Source organism: Cajanus cajan, chromosome 3 (assembly GCF_000230855.2).
Source record: "Cajanus cajan strain Asha chromosome 3, NIPB_CcT2T_4, whole genome shotgun sequence".
NCBI classification, from domain to species: Eukaryota; Viridiplantae; Streptophyta; class Magnoliopsida; order Fabales; family Fabaceae; genus Cajanus; species Cajanus cajan.
The window spans coordinates 6,562,716-6,578,733 of NC_138519.1; the positions used below are offsets into that span (position 1 = coordinate 6,562,716).

At 34.3% G+C, this 16,018-nt stretch overlaps 2 protein-coding genes across 2 annotated transcripts; both read right to left on the reverse strand.

The window, feature by feature from the left end:
• Positions 1-1,028: 1,028 nt before the first annotated feature.
• On the reverse strand, positions 1,029-3,671 carry LOC109800184 (UDP-glucuronate 4-epimerase 3). Its single transcript, XM_020360925.3, has one exon. It carries the CDS (start codon positions 2,828-2,830, stop codon positions 1,514-1,516), a length of 1,317 nt encoding a protein of 438 aa, XP_020216514.1. The 5' UTR covers positions 2,831-3,671; the 3' UTR covers positions 1,029-1,513.
• Positions 3,672-6,140: 2,469 nt separating this feature from the next.
• LOC109794553 (RNA 3'-terminal phosphate cyclase/enolpyruvate transferase, alpha/beta) lies at positions 6,141-13,800 on the reverse strand. The gene is made up of 8 exons (XM_020354024.3): positions 13,163-13,800; positions 11,895-12,139; positions 11,380-11,533; positions 10,233-10,447; positions 10,031-10,148; positions 8,202-8,412; positions 6,710-6,771; positions 6,141-6,627 (listed from the first exon to the last, which is right to left on the reverse strand). Exons 1-8 carry the CDS (start codon positions 13,514-13,516, stop codon positions 6,409-6,411), a joined length of 1,578 nt encoding a protein of 525 aa, XP_020209613.1. The 5' UTR covers positions 13,517-13,800; the 3' UTR covers positions 6,141-6,408.
• Between the last annotated feature and the right edge of the window lie 2,218 nt (positions 13,801-16,018).

Below are 16,018 nucleotides of genomic sequence, written 5' to 3' on the forward strand. Positions count from 1 at the left end.
CCAATCATATGTAATTTATCATTTTGGTCAGACATTCTGGCAGTTGAAGTCTGTCCATGATTTCTAATATACGATTCACCAAAAACTATTCAGGACCTAACAAGAACTAGAGATTTCATAGGTACAATTATATTTTGATTTCAACTGATTGTAAGGATTATTATGAGCATTCTAGTGATAAATACTTCTAAAAGACTAATGTGATAGGAAGTTCGGACAGTGAAGACGGGTCTGACTGATTAATATTTCCAAACAACAATTGATAACATGTATGTTCCTACTTCCTACTAGACGTACTGAATCGTGATGACTATTAAATATTCAGAATTGGTCACCTATTTAGGAAGACATTGACATGCTTAAAAAAATATGTAGAAAGTAGGAACCTCATTGCTTTTACCAAAAGGTCTTCATTACTTGTATTCGTATAAATGTCAAGTTCATCACAGATAAATGTAAATAAAGGTAAAGGTGATTGGAAGCAACAACTCATACCAAAATAATCTCTCAGGTTAAACTCCGTAGAATCTTTATCAAAAAAGGGGGAGAACTTCAAAATCTATGCATAAAGGAAACGAAAAGAAATTCAGAAGGAAACTAAAAGGAATAGAACACATTGTCCTTAACAGAAGGAATAGAACACATTGTTCTTAACAGAAAGACATTACACATACTCACATAGAACTGTTATTGTTGGACAAAAACATTGTGACAGAAGCAGAACAAAAAAATGGCTATGAAAAATGTATCAAGAATATTAGATAACAAGAGACCAAAATACCATGAAATTGCAAGTTAATTCAAAAAATTATTTGAAAAACTAATCCTTTCAAATGGTAACAAATAATTAATCTGACAATAAAATCAAGTATCTACAACAACATTCAAGAACTTTCAAATATAAACACATACAAGAATGCTGGCTTTTCCAGGAGAGAGGGTGCCTGGTGCCTGAAGCCTGATGCCACAGAGAAACCACAAAAATGTTAGCAATAGCAACAAAAAAAAAAAAAAAAAAGTAGCAGAACTGTGCAAGAATTATTAATACAGGAGTCCATTTATAGGTGAAAAATTACATAAGAAAATAAAATACATGTCTTATTGATTCATTCAGTCCGAAAACTGGAAATCAAACTATTGTGATTTTACTAAATTCTCTTAACAATTATTATACACTGCCACCAATCAGCATATGCTCTATCAGTCATGAATGCTACATTTCTAAAACTACAGCAATTACATTCAGAAAAGAAAAAAAATAAAAGAGAATATGATGTATTTGGTTTTCTTGGACACAGCAAATCGGTGCCTAGGCATTAATCTCCACCAACAACAAAACTTCCTCAGTGCAGGAAACAACGTTCCTACTTTTCCTCCTAATATGGCATCATCCTTGACACATGAAACACGGTGATCGTACAACGAACACAGAGAAATGCTAAGGAACAATCACAAGAATCATAATGAACAAGAATTCAAAGACAATATCGCATCACATGATTAAAAGAATCAGTCACTCAACAGCCTTCTTCCCGCCAGAATAGTAATTCAGGTACCACCGCACGAATTTCTTCAAACCACTCTGCAGATCCGTGGTGGGCTTGTACCCAAGCTCCCTCTGCGCATAGCTAATATTGGCATGAGTAAACTGCACATCCCCATTCCGTGGCAACTTCATTATGTTCCTCTTGGCCTTAACCTTCAACAGCCTCTCCAAAATGCTCACCAGATCGCTAACCGGCACGGGCGAAGTATTCCCCAAATTGAACACCCTCAACTGCGCCGGCCCCCTCTTCTTCCCTCCACTCCCTGTGCTCTTCTCTGCCGTATCCAAAGCCCCCAAGCATCCCCTCACAATATCATCAATGTAAGTAAAATCCCTTGCAACAGTGCCATGATTGGCAGCCTCAAATATGGAGATGGCCTTCCCCTTCAAAATATCCCTAGTGAAGAAGAAGTAAGCCATATCAGGCCTACCCCAAGGGCCATAAACAGTGAAGAATCTCAATCCAGTCAATGAAAGGCCATATATATGGTTATAAGTGTGAGCAATCTCCTCACCAGCCTTCTTAGTGGCAGCATACAAACTAGCAGGCTGATCAGTCCTATCCCTCTCAGAAAATGGAACCTTAGTGTTAAGTCCATAAACTGAGCTACTAGAGGCCCAAACAATAGCAGGTTGGGGATTCACACTCTTACAAACCTCAAGCAAATTCACAAAACCAGCAATGTTACTATGCACATAAGATCCAGGATTCTCCATAGCATACCTCACACCAGCCTGAGCAGCCAAGTGCATCACATGAGTGAAAGGCACAACCTCGAAAAGCTTTCTCAAGAGTGCTTCATCATTGATATCACCCTCCACCACGTACACGCCAGTGCGCTCTAGAAGTGACTGGCGTGCACGCTTCAGCGAAGGGTCGTAATAGTCATTGAAATTGTCAATTCCCAGCACCCCGTCACCGCGGCGCTTTAACGCCGCCGAGACATGGGTGCCGACGAAGCCGGCGGCTCCGGTGACCAACACGGCGTACCCGTTTCGGGAACGGATCTGGGCGGATGCTCGGACCCGTTTCTCCCAGACGGGACCGCCCCAGTTGTAGTTCCTCAGGGACCGCCGAGAGAGGTCCGCCGCCGCCGGAGACGACGCCGGAGACCGGAAAAAGAAGATCAAGATTGCGGCCAAGAAGACGAAGGACCACACGGCGAGCTTCGCCAGCGACATGTGCCACCGCACGCGGTTGAAGTACGAGGCTTTCTCCATCTTGAACTTCCCTGGGGTCGAAGGGGCACTGTCTATGTGCGACATTTGCTTCAGCTGGGACATTTTCTCGGGGAAATGTCGGATTTTGAAGGGTGCCCACGATTTCTCTTCCTCGGTTTCGTCGAATTGCGAGGCCGATTTCGGTTTCTGGGATTGGGTTCGAGGTTCCCCCAAATTGTTGAGTGTCTAGGGTTTACTCGTGAGTGTTATAATGGTGGTTTGGTTTGATATGGTTCTGTTTGTTTGTGAGATGGGGAAAGTGATGGAGAGAACAGGAAAAAATAAAAAGGGAGGCTTGGTGAGTTGTTGTTTTTTTTTTTTTTCCTTTAAAATAAAAAGAAAAGGAAATATTTGTGCGTGGGAATCTTCTTGTTTCTTGGAGGAATGGGTTGGAGGTGCTGGCCCTCTTTTGGGTTTATAGTTTTACAGGGAAAAAGGTTTCAAGATTTAAAGAATGATAATTGCATCATGGAGAGAGAGTGGGGTAGGGATTTGGGACATTCTGAGAAAATGTGAATGAAGAAGAAGAAGATGGGGTTTGGGATTAAGAATGATAATTGTATTTATGTTGTGAAGTGTCTTCTCCCTTTGTCTCAGAAAGAACAAAAGGTTTTCATTGAAGAAATGCAATGCAAGTGGGTGGGTAGTAAAAGATGCAACATGGTGATTTGATTGGCTGGAGATCCTTGGATTTTGGGGTTTTTTTTAAGTAGATTTATAGAAGCTCATAGTTTGAGGATATTTTTTGTGTGGAGGAAACTTCCTTTTGGTTATGGGGAGGAGGGTTTTTCAGTGTGAAATTTATTAAGGGAACATAATAATGGGTGGTTTGTTGAATGTGAAAATGCAATGGAGGAGATTTAGAGGCCTTTTGCTATAAAGGGACTCCCTATTCTCTACCGTGGGAAGGCGTGTGAGATTCCTGTCAGTTTGAATTTTGATCGTTTTAATTCAGAGAATTGAAAAAAAAGATTGGAGTTAAAAGGTTTAATTATAGAGTTTAAGACCGCAATTATTGATTTCTGAAATTAGAAATCTCAATTAAGTTTTTAGAGAGTCAAACCGCAACTCCTTTTTACTAATTTGGGCTGAAAATCTTACTAAAATGTGCCTTAAATAAAGTAATTGAGTAAGAGATAGTAAAACAACCCTCCTAAATTTAACAGTCAAAACTATCTAAATTCCTTTCCAAAAAAAAAAATTTATCTAAATTCATAGTACCATATTAATACGATATATATGCACTAGAAGATGGAAAAAAAACATGGTTGGTTAGATTTACTTAATTATATGCATTAGTTTATTTGTTTTTAATGCGGGCTTGAGTGGTTTTGGAGGAAAATTATTTTCACTTAGTTGGTTTCAAATAATTCATTTGCCCATTAATTACATGCATTTCTTATAATTAAAGTAAACGCTGGCCATGAAGTGTATATGATACTTTGATTTAACTTTTCCGTCAAGAGACCTATTGATTTCCCTTTACATCGAATTCTACTACGTCAATAGGTCACTTATAAGGCTCAGTAATGTACTATTATAAAGTAAAATTCCTTAATTTCTATGACATATCTCTTCTTAGAAGTTGAAGCCCATTTTAAAGCATTGCCATTCAATACAAGGAAAAAGTTCAATCCTATATATTTTGATTCTTACTTTTCTCCCCCCTTTTCTTACCATGCTTAATGTGTAATAGTTAAGTAGTTATGGTTGAATTTGTGGAATCTACTAGTATTAGTAATATCCTTGTCTTTCTCTTCTGTACAGTGTTCCCTAAAGAATAAAGATCATGGCAATCCCAGACAAATTTTAAAATAAGCACTTTACAATAATACAAAAAAACGTACAATCAAAGCATGAAACAATCCTGACATCAGATCATGTTAATGACAAGGCTCTACATAACTCTGTAAATATAAATTCAATGAAACTCACAAAGAATGTACTATATGTAATTACAATTTAATGGAACCAATGTAATATTATTGTCTACTTGTTTTTGTGTGCGCGCGTGCTAAATAGAGGGGTCCCAGAAAGGAAAGAGAGTGCATTGAAAGAGCAATTTGAAAGTGTAAACAAACTTGAAAATGAAGGCAAAAGCATCTTCCAAAGAATCCTTATGGTACAATTTATGTTAGGGCAGCAAAGTATCATGTGCTCATGTACACGCAAGGACTAGTGTGGAACAATCACAGGATCAGGACAAGATTGCTTTGTTCACAAGGTCTTTCAGGTTTTAAGACTAGTATTCCAAGGATAGAGTAATTCTTAAGAAAAAAATAAATTGCACTTTTGTTTTGACCATCTAGTGTCACCACCATCCTCGTGCATCACTCGTTAATATAATATAAATCATGTTATATATGTGTATTATATATAATAATGTGTCTAAACATCACCTTCTTTTGGGATCTAGAGGCCGAGTCTAAGGATTGAAGTGTTAGTTCGTTGTTGAAGAGTTTCAAAAGCTTAAATTTCAATCTCTAGAATTTTCTTGGCACTTATTTCTCAACATAATATCGTAATCGTCACTATCAGAAGCCAACAAACAACACATGAAAGGGTAGTGAAAACAGAACAAAATTTAAAAGCGAAAAGGGTGGTGGTGGTGGTACTCTTTTTAATTAGTTGTTTTCTCTTTCTCTCTTTTTAGGTAAGGGACAAAAATCAATATCCCACATGAGCCAGTACCCTTTCCCATGTGCAATCTGATATTAAACAGCATTAAAAAAAGAGAAAAATGCACCTCCATTATGGTTTTCCTTCTGTTAATCTTTATATCATCATTTTCCATGAATTAAAAGAATTAACATAAGCTGGACATTCTACATATTTTATTATTAAACCAGACTGTATTGTAAAATATTTAGTACATGTCACATGCATTTAGTAAAATATCCCCACTCTGGTATTACAAAGAAATTTCCATAGATATGCAATAATATATACATGCATTTAGTAATTGGCCAAGTGGATCGGAGCAATGAACCTCACCAGTCACCGTAAGATATGCAATAATTTATACATCTATGCAGTCTTTGCCGCACAGCATTTATAATAGTCAAAATTCTTGGCCTCAATGAATAAAGCATATGAACAATGAAGCCTGTGGCAAATTTCATGTGACTTTCACATTTGATTTAACTTGCAATTGCCAAGAATATGAACTTTCTTTATTGTCAAAAAAATGAAAGAAAATTTTTAATAAAAAAAAAAAAAAGGACATCATCAAGGACCAAGACTCTCAAGTGGGACTGTGGCATAGGACCATTTGGTCCCTAAGGCCATGGTCATACATTTTTCAATCACTGCCCCATTTGCTAGCTAGACTCTTTTCTGTTCACATATTATCTGCCATGTTTGACTTAAATAATAAACAAAAAAAGGCAAGGTCCCATCTCAATAGATATGGAATCAAATGCAAATATGAAACGTACACCACCACTTATAGAGTAACAGAGCCAAGTCGGTATACTATTGAAAATTAAATTACTTTGATACAACAAAACCGATAGCTCTTTTCAACAATACAAATTATCTCAAGTCCTTACAAGGGAATGTTTAGAAACTAAAACAAGCCACATACTCACTACTTTGTGAGTATTTTATCTCTCTCTTATCTACTGAATGTACAAGAATGTTCAATGCTTGGTGAACCTCTCAAGGACTTCAAAGTAATCAGGAAATGTCTTCCTGGTGCAGCCAGGATCCTTGATGGTTACTGGAACATCCCCACAAGCAGCAAGAGAGAATGACATGGCCATTCTATGGTCATCATATGTGTCTATAGCTGTGACATTCAATTTCTCAGGTGGAGTAATCACACAGTAATCAGGACCTTCTTCAACCGTCGCTCCCAGCTGAAATGTCAAGACGGCAAGTCAGTGAGCTGTAAAAAGTCCAGTAACATAGAAATCATAAAGGAAGCAGCAAGAAACTCACCTTTCTGAGTTCTGTGCAGATTGCTATCATCCTCTCTGTCTCTTTAACTCTCCAACTTGCCACTGAAAGATAGAAGAAATAAAGAGTAAATGGGTGTCTGAACAGAAAACAAGTTTGCTACAGGATATAGTAGATAGTTCAAATGTATAAGAACTTAAGGAATGGCATAAAATGCACCTAATTCATGCTTACAAGAGAAAAGCTAACCCCTTATTTCTGCTCCCTTTTTGGGTACAACTAAAACCTTTCAATTATTAGAAAGATTAAAAAAAGAAAAAGAAACACAAAACAAGAAACATCCAAGTTCCTTAGGTTAAATTTCCCTCCATAGAAAGATCATGTCTAGTTTAGACACTCTGATACGATACAACTATCACAAAAACTTGAGTTGATAGGTGAACCCCATGAATGATTCTATTATATATTCCACACATGCCCCCACCCCCCACCCCTCCCCGAGCCTGAAATGTGAATATGCACAGGCCCACCTACCTTATACTTTAATTCAACTGTTTATTTGAAGTAGGCCAAAATGAATTTTACTGGAAGAACTGGGAGCAGCAAGGATTGAACTCAAAGCCCACCTATCATAGAAACTCTACTACCACATCATCATCCAACTATCCCCAAAGCTTAAGCTATTAGATGAAGATACATAACTGGTTTTGTACCATAATCTCATGTTCTAACATATTTAAGATGCCATAAAAGAACCATGTGCAATATGCACTCTGGTGCCTTTCATGATTAAGAAAAATACTAATTAAGCATTCAAAAATCAAGCAAGGCACAGTTGTGTAACCCACACCAGAAAATACTAAGGCTAAGTCATTGAAAAATAGCATCCAAACCAAAAAAAAAATCCAGACAAATAAAAAACAAATTCAGAATATTGTATGGAAAAAATACATATAATTATATAATGGGGGAAAATAATATATAAATAAAAGGTGTTATATGATGTAGCCAAACTAGCTTTGATAATTCCAGCATCATTTTTGAAGATCGGATCATTGGATAATAATATAAATTAAAAAAACAAGAACATAACTTAAGAGGTGATAGCATAATGCACTTCAAACAAGGGTCATTAAAATACAATGTTGAAATCTTACAAGTAGCCTTTTGAAATTTTATTTAAAAATGTGGGGATTCAATCCAATCTGGGTGGGTCAAAAGGTCACACAAGTTTAACCAGTTTGCTGGAAAAAACTGTCATGAGTAAGGGCAGGACCATCCCACAGACTAAGTGCTCCAGGTTGTACAACTATGAAACAGTTTAAAGGAACAACATAGATGTCCCCACACCACACTCCATAGAAAAAGAAAAGGCATCCACAAAAGAAGTTTTTAAGCTAAAAATTCAAAGATTTCACATGGTTAGTGGCCCAATTTTAATATAAGTGTAATTATAATAATTTCATTAATCACACAATAACAAAAAAATGAGTGAAAACAAGCTCTTGAGCACAAATAAACAGCTAAATCATACCATCTCTTATAGCAGTGGGACCATTAGCAAATAGTGCAACAACAGCAAGTGTCATGGCAACATCTGGCATCTTGTTCATGTTGACATCAACGCCTTGTAAGACTTTTCGACCAGAAGAATCTCGTGGTGGTCCAGTAACAGTGACACTGGTCTCTGTCCATGTAACTTTAGCTCCCATCTTTTCAAGGACTTCAGCAAATTTTACATCTCCCTTTAAAAGAAGGAAAAATTTAAACATAAGCATAAATTAAAAAAAAAATAGTAAAATTTACTTGGGCTGGCCATAGTCTTCACATATCAGTAATTATTCACACCATCAACCACTTCTTAATAATCATATAAACTAACCAACCCAGTTCTAATTTAGTATTGCAAAACAATACAATTTGATAATTAATCAATTAAGACTACACTTCACAATATGATATACTTCTTTAGCTTCTGCTTGCTTTTTCTAGCTTGAACTTTTTCCGCTGAAGCAGTTCTGGGGAGTATTTGAAACATTTCCTCCTACTTATTTGGAAAGTACTATAGGTTAAAAAAAGGAAAATTAAGTTTTCAAAAATAAACAAGATAATGATAAGGTAATGAGGGAAGACAAGAGAGAGGCCCTAAAGAAAGATAACAGGACAATACATACATATTCAGATAAACCTATAGATTATGAACCTGCTCCAATTTCTTTTAAAAGAAAGGCTACAAGTAAACTCATGAACAAAGGCAAAAGGAAAGCCAAAACCCTATTATGTTCAAAATTAAATGAAGTGAAAAGATTTAAGTTTATAATTGCAAGCATCATGTCAATCATATTTACCCCCAATCAATCTAATCTTACAGATAACTTTTAGGAACCACGGTATCAAATAAGAAAAGTGGTTGAACTAATACTGATATTTATATATGATCAGAGGAAAATTCCTCTATATACAGTGGAATATAAGAAATCCAACAGAGAAACAGAAAACAATGGCTATGGAGGGAGATAATCTCCTAAAAAGTATGCAATAACAACTATGCAAGTAAAACTAGAAAGCAAACACCAGATAACAAAGAGCCAACCTCTCCTCAAAATCACCACCCAAAACCTCTCAGAATCAGCCCCCCTTCATTCGGTTATCCTTCCTCTATATATATCCAATTTCTCTCTCTTCTTTGGGCCCCACTGCATGATTCTCGCCTAACCTCCCCAGTATTTTACTGCACAAAACCATTCAGTTATTTTACCCTTCTTTTGTAAACATGACTTGCGAGCCTAACAATGACCAAGGAAAAAATGTTTTGGACATGTTCTCACATCACATTGATAAAAGGTGTCGGGTTCTCATCCTCTGGCAAAGGACAATCTCTTTGCTTAACAATAACACAAGTAGCATCCAGTAGGTAAAATATTTCTTGGCCAGTAGCAGAAGGGTATGCTAGGGAGTGGATTTTAGAGAGAAAGGGAAGGGAAGACATTCTTTATTTTAAAATTAAGAAATTTTATATGATATTTATTGAAATAAATAAAAGATTAGGACATTAAACTTATGCTAATCTATCAGTTTGTTACTTTTATTTTTTAAAAATTATCAAATTAGAGAATATTTATTAGAAATAATTTATAAATGAAAATTTTGACCTCCTTTCCCTTTCCCTCTAAATCCCTCTCCCAAGCATACCTTTAATTCTGCAAGCCTTGTAACTTGTTATTGTCCTCATTATTCCCAATTAAAATCTAAGATTCATAATTCTTCTAAAACTAAGCTTTGAGAGTGTTATTATTGTTCAGCCTCACTCTAATTCATGTTTAAGTGCACAAGATAACAGAAAATAGAGTCAAGCATGAATACCTGTAAACTGCTTGTGCCACAGCCTTTAACAGTGATAGTCCCACCAGTAACTGCTGCACCAGCTAGGAAGTAACTGGCACTTGAAGCATCACCCTCAACAAAAGCATTGCCAGGAGACCTGATAGGAAACATTTTAATTTCATTGCATTTTGAATGCTAAAAAGTGATGCAACAACACCATAACCATTACGTAGAAACCTACTTGTACTTTTGGCCTCCATGGACCAAGAATCTATCCCAATTACCACTGTGCTCAACAGAAACCCCAAAGCGCTCCATCAACTTCAGAGTCATTTCAACATATGGAACAGAAATCAGTTTATCAACAATCTCAATTTCAACATCACCAAGAGCTAAAGGAGCTGCCATAAGCAAAGCAGTCAGGTATTGACTGCTAACTGATCCAGACAGTTTCACCTGCATGTTAAATAGGATAATAAGATTCACAATAGATCAAACAACACTGACTACAAAATTTCCTTTGGAGAGAATAAGGAGGGGAAGGCGTAATTAAAAGAAAATATAGTGTTCTTTTAAAACAAGTATGATATGTATATAAAGTTTAAGAATGAGTATGTAGGTAATAAATTAATATAAGTAAACATTTCTTTTCAAACCAAAGTCTATCACTCAATGCACAATAGACTCGTGAAGAGTACAAAGGCTATAATAAAGGTGACAGATAACCTTTGAAAAGGAAGAGTTGCCAAACAATGGTCCTTACAAAATATAATTCAACCACGGTATATTTGGAACTTGCAAGTGAATTTTTCAAGGGAAAGGGGAGAGAGGACAAATATTTTACTTCAAAGTTAAGAAAATTACATTTATAAATAAATAAAAGAATAGGAAATTAAGTTTATCTTTTATTTCTTTCGTTTGAAAAAATTTATCAAATTAGAGAATATTTATTAGAAATAAAAATAATAATAATAAGAAAAAAACTCCCTTACCCTCCAAAACCCAACAAAATACTAAATTTCTACGTTTGTTTGAGGGAAGAAATAGGAAGGAAAGATGTTATTTTCACAGGACCCACAAGAATATTTATATAATTCATATATTTTTTTCTCTCTTTTCCATTCTTCTAAACAGGCAGAGAGAAATTTTCTCACTTCCCTCTTATTTCTATCCATCCAAACAACATAACTTTTCCATTCTATTTTTCCTCTATTTCATAACTCCTATTTAATTCCTTCCTATTTTTTTTCCTTTCTAAATCACTCCTCATCCAAACAAAGCATTAGTATCTTATTCTAAAGAAAAGGAGATGCGGAGGCTCCTTAAACTAGAGTTTTGCTCCCAGAATGTATATGTCCACCTTATTCTAAAAGAAATCCAAACATTACCTTTCCCCCAGGAAGTCCTCCCTTCCCATTTACGCGAACAGGTGGACAGTTTGTACCAAGAATGCAATCAACATCTGCACCAAGCTGCTTAAGACCAGAAACCAAATCCCCAATTGGTCTCTCTCTCATTCGGGGCACTCCATCAAGTATGTAGCTGAAATATTTTGAACATCAAAATGGCCTATTTAGAACTCAAACCGGCAATCATAATAGAAGATCTAATTATAAAAAAAAGAACATGGTGAGGTTGCAGTAGATCATGAGGAAGACCCTCAGGCACATTCCTCAGAATATAATCAATATATTTCTATCTAAATGCTAGACTCTGACAAACAAATTTACATGTTAATTTAATACATACATAATTAAAGGTTCCTTGTAAGAAGAGTGGGTAACTAATCTGGACAAGATTTTTAGATTATAACAGGATGGAGGACAAATGCGTAATCCATTGTGATTAGTTATACGAGGAATAATTCAAAGATCATAATGAATAAACACAAGAAAAAACAGACCTTGCATTTCCACCTGCAGCAAGCACAGCTGCTGTCAAAGGACGCATTGCAGTACCAGCATTTCCAAGGAATAAATTGATTTCATCTTTAGATTCTCTCCCAGTGGGAAACAATCCCCCACAGCCCTCCACAATTGCTTGTTTGGTTGTTTGATCATCTTCCACACGCAGTCCAAGGGTCCTCAATGCACCAAGCATGTAATGAATATCCTCACTATACAACAAGTTGTCTACAACAGTTGTTCCCTAAATGAAATAACAGAATAATTTATAATTTATGCCCAACAAGGCATGTATAAAGTAATTAAAAGTTGTAAAAATAATAGAAACTTGAAACACCATTCCAACTTGTGTTTTGGGGATGGGTTTATCTTCTAATGCTAATATTTGGATGATCAAGACTCGAAGATTGTTTTGCTCAAATCAAATCATGACTGTTGATTTTGATTGTATATCCAAGATACAGATCCTCTAATCCTCTCACACTCTCACCTAATGGATCCAGCTCCTATAAAGTAAGAAACTCACTTTACAGAATAAAGTAAATAATCTCAGACATTGCTGAGAAAATCAACCGTCATTTTTACATTTACATACATATAAATAACAAGGGTGTGTTTGGTAAAACTAGCTTATAAGTTGGCTGAAAGCTTATAAACTAGCAGGAAACTTATAAGTCAATTGATTGAATTAAAAGTGTTTGGTAAGATTAACCGATAAGCTAGCTGATTAATATAAAATGAATAAGCTAGAAAAATTAGCTAATCACTGATGAGCTATAAGATACTTCAATTAGCTTATGGAAATAAGCTATAAGCTCTTAAAATAAGTCATCATACCAAACAAGTTGATTTTGGTCAAACTGGCTTAAAAGCCGGTTAAAAAACACTTATAAGATCCCAAATGTATTACCACACTCCAAATCATTAATGTATTGGAATATCAACCATTGATTTTCACATTAGTGATTGGGATTATGTATACTCTCACTTGATTTTAAGAAGTATTTTGCAAGCCATAGTTAGAGACACGTCCAAATCCATCTAGATTTTTAATATATTACCCATTCAAATCACCTACACACATTTCTATCCTCATCTTACATCATAAGCCACTTAATTTCGTGACGATTTTCTTCATGGGACAAAAATGTCTCGTTTTCACTGAAGAATGCAGAAAAACAAATTTCCAAAAATCCACTCTACACATCAAACTCCAACTCCTAATCACATAACCCCAAAAACAAACAAATAAGTAAACAAACTTCACCTCAGAGAGAGCAGCAAGAAGCAAAATTCGATTGGACAGAGATTTAGACCCTGGCAATGTGATGGTACCCGATATGTCTTTGATGGGTTCCAAAACTATCTCCGGCGCCGTCGACGGCTTCTCTGCGGCGGCGACCGAGGCAAAAACCTTAAACACACCGGAATCTCCTTTACCCACGTTACAATTTCCCATAAAGCTTCCATTTTTATGTATCAGGCTCCGAGATTTAGAGGCCCCACAAAGGCGTGACCTCAATGAAACCGAGTTTGGCGATTTGGGTTTGTTGGGGTTGGAAGAATGATGCAAAATCTGAGTGCTTTGAGCAAGACTGTGAACTCTGCTCACCTGAGCCATTTCAATTTTCCTCAAAGTTGTGAACTTTGTTACTCGATCGTTGTTCTGTAAAGTGCTTCTCTCTTTGCAATGAGAGTTTTTTTTTTTTAATTTTTTTGACAATGTGTGTAATGAGGGATTTTGTGAGAACTGGCTATGGGGGTTGGTGGTACGTGTGGTTGTTGGATTGAGTCACATAAAAGGGGTTTTGGTTGCCAACTAACACATGTCGAATTGCATAGCTTACACCAAATAATTGAGTGAAAAAGTTGGTGTGGGGTTAGGAACTTTACCTACCTTTAGTATTAGGATTTTGGTAAAGTTGGTGTGTAGGAGTGCCATTCACCCATGCGTGGACATGTAATAAATATAGTATGTGTGGGATTGGTATTCATATTCAAGAGTACGCATTTTGAGTTTATCATATAGAATTGTTATTTAGTACCATATATAAATTAATTAAATGTATTTTTTACAGAAATTAATTGAATATATTAATGTGTATGTATATAATTTAAAATCATTTAAGATAAAATCGTTTAAGATTCACAAAGATTCGAATGCAACCACAACAACAGCTATTATAATATGCCTCAGTTGACTAATTTTCACTTGCTGGAAGTTGTAGCAACTGAATAAAAATCGATAGAACTAGAAGACGAAAAAAAAAAAAAAAGAAGTTAATGTTTGACGAGTGGGTTGGTTTGGTGATTAGTGGAACTCACAGACGCAGACAGTTTCTGTCTCACCAACCCAAGAGATAACGTTTATCAAATATATTTATTTTTAATTTTTAATATCATAAAATACTAATCAAATATAGTGTAAAAGTTTTATTCTAAAGATATTTTTTAATGAGAATTATTGATATACTCTTACCTATTTTTTAATTAGAGTATGTTAGTAATTTATATCAAAATTTTAGGATAAAAAAATCACATTTTTCTTGATTTGGTTAATTTGTATAAAAGATATTATAGTTATTTAATTTAATTTTAAAAGAGAATAAAAATATTTTCTCTTTTCTGTTAACTTCATTTTTCAACTCATTTTTCTTTTCTATTAAATTTCAACTCATTTTTTCTCCTATTAAGTTTCTTTTTCAACTCATTTCTCTTTTCTATTGGAGAAGGAATTTAATAGAAGAGAGAAATGAGTTAAAAAAAGAATTTAATAAGAAAGAGAAATGAGTTGAAGAAGAAATTTAATAGAAGAGAGAAATTAGTTGGAGAATGAAGTTAATAAGCGAGAAAAAATATTTTATTTTCTTTTAAATTTAAATTAAATTATTATGATATCATTTATATAAATTAACCAAATAAAAAAAATGAGTGATTTTCTTGTTCTAAAATTTTTGTATAAATTGCTAACATACTCCAACTAAAAAATAAGTGAGAGTAGCAAACCCCTTTTTTAATATATTATAATGAGCAGCAACAACTATAGTGATTGAACAGTCAGAAATGATAATAATAACAAACGATAATAAATAAAAACAAAATGATAGGATAACAAAAAGTAATGATAAAGATGAAATGGTAATTGGTAACAATGATGTTAATGTTAAAAAATAGTAGTAGTAGTGATTAATAATGATGATAATATAAAATAATGATGTTGATAATAACAATAATAATGATAGATGACAACAAAAGGTCGAAATAATAATGATAGTACAAGAATAATGATAATGATGGTGAGTGATGATCAATAATAACGATAATAAAAAATAACAATATTAATAAATGACAAATGATAAAAAAAAATAGTGATAAAAAAAATAATTATGATGATGGTGGTTAATATTTTTATTACTCTAGTATTTTGTGATTGAAACAAAATTATTTTATGATTTATTGAGTAACAACAAATAAAAAAGTTGTCCTGACTTACTTTATTTTCCTTAACTTTTTTGTAATCACAAGTGAGACTTGTCCCATGACATAACTTTTTAGCAAATTAAACAGACCCAAACATTTTGAAGAAAAGGGGATAGATAAAGCAACATATCTCCATAACAAATATCTGAACCATTCATTACATTATCTCTTTTTTCTAATTACTGTACACTAACTAATCAACGGTTAAATTGAGAAAAGTGTGAAGAAAAAAAATTAATTACCTATACACTACTTTTTTACACCGATAACCAATCATATCTTTTAATAATGTCATTTTATTTGTTTATTTAATTAAATAAAAATAAAATAAAATAATTTAAAAAATATGATTAATTGGCGGTATAAAAAATTTTACACCGACAATATATGAATAATTAACTAGAGAAAAAATACGTAGAATAGAATTTTTTAATTAAAACAGAAATGTTAGATGGGAAGATAAAAAAGGGTTGTGGAAAAATCAATGTCCCTAATAAAATAGGCCCATTCTATGTAAAATCCGTGGGATTAAATAGGAAATAAACAAATACTTTTTTAGCAACCTAAAAATACTTCATAAAGTAAGTAACAAACAAAAAAAGTTATCCACAACAACTTTTCTCGACTTGGTTTGGCTGGAAAA